This window comes from Trichechus manatus, unplaced genomic scaffold (assembly GCF_000243295.1).
Source record: "Trichechus manatus latirostris isolate Lorelei unplaced genomic scaffold, TriManLat1.0 scaffold00042, whole genome shotgun sequence".
Taxonomy (NCBI): Eukaryota; Metazoa; Chordata; class Mammalia; order Sirenia; family Trichechidae; genus Trichechus; species Trichechus manatus.
The window spans coordinates 1,943,729-1,949,728 of record NW_004443978.1 but is presented as its reverse complement, the minus strand read 5'-3'; the positions used below and the strand labels follow the sequence as shown (position 1 = coordinate 1,949,728).

Sequence of the window (6,000 nt, the reverse complement as noted above, 5' to 3'; positions counted from 1 at the left end):
TCCCTCTCATGGCAACCCACCTGTTACAGAGTAGAACTCCTCCATAGGTTTTCTTGCCTGTAATCTTTATGGAAGCAGATTGATAGGCCTTTCTTCCATGGTGCCCTGGGTGGGTTTGTACCACCAACTTTTAGTTTAATAGTCAAGTGCAAACCATTTGTGCCACCCTGGAACTTCAATAAGTATATTAGAATTTACTAACATGTACATATGAGGATTTCCTGAGATGAGGAATTTTGTCCACATACAGTACTAATGACGTGGGTCCTCTTGTCATCTGTCTTCCAAATCTGTGTGGGACGTTATTTCAAACTCTGTCCTTGGGTGTGTGTTTTCCTGTTTGAATGAACAGCTATGGATTTGGAAAGAGCCAGTGCTGATTACAGATTTATGGACTTTTTCTCTGTGGACTGGATGGATGCTAATGGGATTGTGGTCTTCCCTGTTGGTCTCAGGACATCTGCTGGTGATCGTAGGCTCCTCTAGAGCTGTAATACTTCCAATTCCTGCAGAGACTCCACAGTTTGGAAGCACAGACTTTATATAGATGTGGGTAATCGATTTCTGGCTTCCTTTAAGCTGGCTGCCCTGATAGAGCCTTTTTAAAATTTGGCAGGCCTGGATGTTATCTGATTCTCCCAGCTGCTGTGCATACAGGTGACGGTTGACTAGTACAGTCTGGAACAAGGGTCAGGCTGATTAGCTGTCTGTTAGGTGTAGTTTTCTGGTCTTATGTCTGTCTCCTCCTCCTCCAGGAGAAATGGGCCTGTGAGGCGAAGGTGGACTTACCTGGCCAGAGGAGGGCGCCATGGAGAGCACCATGGAGCAGAGAAGCATGCTCGTGCACAGTAAAATCAGTGATGCTAGCAAGAGGAATGGCCTGATTAACACCAGGAACTTGATGGCAGAGAGCAGAGATGGTCTGGTGTCTGTTTACCCAGCACCTCAGTACCAGAGCTGCCAGGTAGTGGCTGGCACCATGCCGGCTGTCTTGGACGGCAGCAGAAGTGAGCCAGTCCAGCAGCTGCTGGACCCCAACACCCTTCAGCAGTCAGTGGAGTCCCACTACCGCCCCAACATCATCCTCTACTCAGAGGGCGTGTTGCGCTCCTGGGGAGAAGGCATGGCTGCCGACTGCTGCGAGACCACCTTCATTGAGGACCACTCACCCACCAAAGATAGCCTGGAGTACCCCGATGGGAAGTTCATTGACCTCTCGGCTGATGACATCAAAATCCACACCCTCTCCTACGATGTGGAGGAAGAGGAGGATTTCCAGGAGCTGGAGGTCAGAGGATGTTTGTCAGCTCCCATTTTCATGGGCCTTCTGGGATGGAATGGTGGGGGTTTGATGGGGAACCATGAGTGCTAGGCAATAGAGAATAAAACTGGTACACAAAAAGTCAGAGAAATTGAAGGCATTCTTGATGCCTCTTAACTCTTGAATATTTTGGAAAAGTGGAAGGAGTAGAGAAACACTAGACGAATGAAGACCCAATGGATGCTACATCAGTGATTTCAGTCAGAGAGGTCCAGGCTATAGAGTGAGGATGCAGATAGATTTAAGGGTGGCAAGCACTGATGGGCTAGTTGGAGGATTCTCATTGTCTACTACCCCATGCAAAAGTAAGTAGATGAGAGTGACATATCATCCTACACCTCCACAAGGCTGGAAATATATGTGTGGGGACAACTTGGGGACTGTTTTTGCTATCCCATGTGGTTTCCCTATTTTGGCATTCCAAAGTTTTTACTAAGGGATTGTTGGTAAACCTAAAATCTGTTGGAAGAAATAGTAGAAATTGATAGCATAAAGGGAAGATGACTTGAATTATTATATAGATCATTTGTTTACTAGACTGTAGGGCAGATAAGGGCGTTTGAAGTACGTGTATAAGAATGTGCACACTGAACATGGTGTAAAATGGCACAATGGTCTTTGGTTGGTATAGCACATACCCTCCCCTTCAAAATGACATTGAGTGGGAGGTGGAAAGTGTTGATGCTGCACAGGTGTGAAGAGGGTGGGTCTGGGACAAAGGCTGTGGCATTTGTCAGCTGGGAGGTGATTGCCCAGGAATGAGAAGGCACTTTGACTACAGTGAAGGTAGAGGGTGTTCTTCAAAGACATGAGTGGCAGTGAAGTCATATTTTCAGTAGGTTTATGGGAAGGGAAACTGCAGCACTCTGGGTCCCGTCTTGGGAGGAAGTGTGATCAAAGGGAAAGGATGTCTGTGTTGGCTGAGGTAGGTGAAAACATTTTCCAGGTGGAGGGGGATGTTCAAGGAAGAGGAGTCAGGATCAGGGAGGCTGTGGGGCCCATCCTGGAGAGGCAAGAAGCCCTAGCCTTTATTGAGAAGTCCAAGTTGAAGAGGAAAGAAAGGAGGGAGACCATGTTGTCTGGGTGTAAACACAGCCAGGAGAGTTTGAGGCATGAAGAAGTTGGGGCAGCTCGAAGCAGCTGTCTGGAGGAAGCGACCATGAGATTGTTGAAGAGACAGCCAGGCTGCAATGGGCGTCTGTTTGGAGGTTTGGTCTGATTCCCAACTGTCTCCAGCAGGTAAAGTTCTCAGCAAGGCATACATAGTCTGGCTTCCTGCTTACAAGTATAAGACGGGGAGGCAGAAAAAAGAAAGAGGAAGAAGTTTTAGAGTAGAATTAGACCCACGTCACCTAAAAGCATTGGCCGTGGGGTCCCAGTCTGGACAGAAAGACAAGTGAGCTCATAAGGAAGTGATGGACCAAGGAAACCATAGGGGCCAAGGACAGAAGCTACCAGTGGGAACCAGAAGCAACTGAGAGATGGTTTCAGTGAGGAGGACAATTCAGAAATGTAAAAATAAAGTCAGATGTTAGAACAACCCAATGATGGAGCACTTGAAAGTGGCTGACGGGCTTGAGAGAAGCTGTTGGGGTAGACTAGGTCTGTGGACTGGGAAGTCAGGGGATCAGAGGAGACTCAGAGAAGAGAAGGAAAGTGAGCTCAGGCTAAAGTTTTGAAAATGTCGGCAGAGTGCTTCGACTTCAGTTCAAAAGCATATATTTAGTGTAAACTGTTTTCCATGTCTGAGGTTTTTGCTGAAAGAAAAAGTGTAAATGTTACCTGTCCTACTGAAGTTTAGGTAGCAGATCCATAAAAAAGCAATTTCAGTCTAACACATGATGATTAACACCCAGTTTGCTCCAAAAGCATCCAAAGGGGAGTGAGGCTCCAAACTCAATCTGGGGGAATCACATATCATTCTAGGGGAGGTGCCACCTGCACTGCATCTTGAAGGATGAGTCTGAGACAGTCATGCAAAGGAGACTGGGGATGGTGGCCAGAGAATTCAGCAAAGGGGGCCTCACGAGCAGATGGAAGCACAGAGGCATGAAACGTGGGAGATTTGCAGGACACAATCATTGGTTTAAAATTGCTGAACTTGTAGATGGTGGTGAGGAGTGTGGGAGATGGGGCTATGAAGGATTGGGTTTTAGCAGAGTCACTGATTCAGATGCCTACAAGAAGGAAAGGAAGGACACAAGAATGGAAAGAGCCCCAAAGGGGCCACAGGATGGGGAGAGCCAGAGACTGGAGGCACAAAGTGAGCAAGGTGCTATGTGGAGAGGGTAGAGGCCACAGGAGGCAACCTTTGACACTCCACTGTTCACAGAGACCCACTGGGGGGCTGCAGGCAGGAGAGAGGGGTCAGGCCTGCATTCTTGGGTGCTGTTCTGGCTACAGAGTAGGGCAGGGTTTAGGGAATGGAGGTGAGAAGGGAGGGGCAGGTGACCAGGGCCAAACCAGATGCACACGGCCCCGTTGGGGGACCTGTTATAAGAAATTTAGGACAGTGTTAGAGGTGTTGATGAAGCACTTAAAGGTGGTGTGATGGGTATGATGGCTAAGGTTGTGTGTCAACTTGGCTTGGCCGTGATTTTCAGTAGTTTGGCAGCTATGTAATGATGTAGTTTGGCAGTTATGTAATGATGTAATTTGTCAATTATGTAATGATATAGACATCTTCCATTTTGTGATCTGATGTAATTATCCTCCATTTTGTGATCTGATATGAGTGGCCAATCAGTTGAAAAGGGAGTTTCCTTGGGAATGTGGCCTGCATCCAATATTTATGGACATTCTGACAAAGGTCACTTGCTTGCTCTGGAAAGTGCATCTGACTCCTCATCATCTGACCTCTGGTTCTTGGGACTTGAGCCAGCGGCCTGCAGTATTGCCTGCCAGTCTTAGGATTCGTCAGCCTCTGTGGCCTGTAAGCTAGTTGTCTGCTGTCTGACCTCCTGATCTTGGGTTCATCAGCTCCTGCAGCTAAGTGAGTCAGCAGAAGCCTCCAATCTGATGCCTGACCCACAAACTTGGGACCTGCCAGCCTCTACAACCATGTGAGCCATTTCCTTGAGATAAATCTCTATCTAGGTATATGTTCATACATATATGCTTCATTGGTTTTGCTTCTCTAGAGAACCCAGCCTAAGACAATGGGAGATGATGGGGACTAGCCGGGACTCTACTGTGACAGAGCTGTTTCTAAAGCCCCAGGAGCCAAATTGTCTAGGAAAGGGTTTTCAGCTTTGCTTTGAATTTATGGTAAATCAGCTCTAATATGCATCAGCAATAAAGGCTTGATGTTTTTCCTAGATTGAAATGTAAAAGAATTCTCTGACCGTCTTCATCGTTACTTGCTCATTTGTGTGAGCTTTATTTCTTCCCTCCTTCCATTTATAGCCATACACTTTCCTTGAGTAACTACAATATGTTAAGGTCAGTGGGAGTTGTTGTTAGTTCCGACTCATACCTACCCTATGTGCAACAGAACAAAACACTGCCTGGTCCTGCGCCATTCTCACAATCCTTGTTATGCTTGAGCCCATTGTTACAGCCACTGTATCAATCCTTCTCATTGAGGGTCTTCCTCTTTTTCACTGACCATCTACTTTATCAAGCATGATGTCCTTCTCCAGGGACTGGTCCCTCCTGATAACATGTGAAAGTACAGGAGATGAAGTCTCATCATCCTTGCTTCTAACAAGCATTCTGGCTGTACTTCTTCCAAGACAGATTTGTTTGTTCTTCTGGCAGTCCATACTATATTCAATATTCTTCCCCAGCACCATAATTCAAAGGCATCAATTCTTTTTTGTTCTTCCTTATTCATTGTTCAGCTCTCACATGCATATGAGGCAATTGAAAACACCATGGCTTGGGTCAGGTGCACCTTAGTCCTTAAAGAAACATATTTGCTTTTTAACACTTTAAAGAGATCTTTTGCAGCAGATTTGCCCAATACAATGCATCCTTTGATTTCTTGACTGCTGCTTCCATGGGTGTTGATTGTGGATCCAAGTAAAATGAAATCCTCGACAGCTTCAATCTTTCCTCCATTTATCATGATGTTGCTTATTGATCCAGTTGTGGGGATTTTTGTTTTCTTTTTGTTGAGGCATAATCTATACTGAAGGCTGTGGTCTTTGATCTTCATTAGTAAGTGCTTCAAGCCCTCTTCACTTTCAGCAAGGTAAATGGGAGCTGAACAGTTTATTAGAATGTCTTCTTAGTCCTATGTTCATTTCCATCCTGTTGCTTCACAATGAATCGAATTCAAAAGAATTCTATCTCTTTCTTTAAGACTTACATGGTCTTCTGATTGAGCTTGCAAACAAATACAACCAATAGTTAAATGTAGATCTTTTATTCATAGTATGCCTGAGACCATTTTATTGCAACAATTTTCACACAATGACCTCAGCCAATATATGTGATTTATGGAACTGTACAAAGTCCTGGGGGACAGCTTAGAGACAGTCCTTTACATGTCAGGAAATGGGGCAGAGAGGACAGATTTGTTCATCCTGGTTAGTCCAAGGCTTTGACCAGGTGAAGTGGTGTAGACTTCTGGGGAAGCTCATTACCACCCTATCCTAGCAGCAGCAGTGGGAGCCCACCAGAGATAGTTTTTTTCTTTTTTTTCCTAAAATTGTATTTATTTCGTTGCTGTTGAG

General features: G+C 45.6%; 1 protein-coding gene across 1 annotated transcript in view; it reads left to right on the top strand.

Annotated features, from left to right (window-relative positions):
- Positions 1 to 755: 755 nt before the first annotated feature.
- SYNDIG1 (synapse differentiation inducing 1) overlaps positions 756 to 6,000 on the top strand; it is a 66,721-nt gene continuing 61,476 nt past the window's right edge. Inside the window, exon 1 of the mRNA XM_023731358.1 lies at positions 756 to 1,288. Within this exon, the coding sequence (XP_023587126.1) occupies positions 809 to 1,288 (480 nt within the window). The 5' untranslated portion in view covers positions 756 to 808. The remainder of the gene's footprint in view (positions 1,289 to 6,000) is intronic.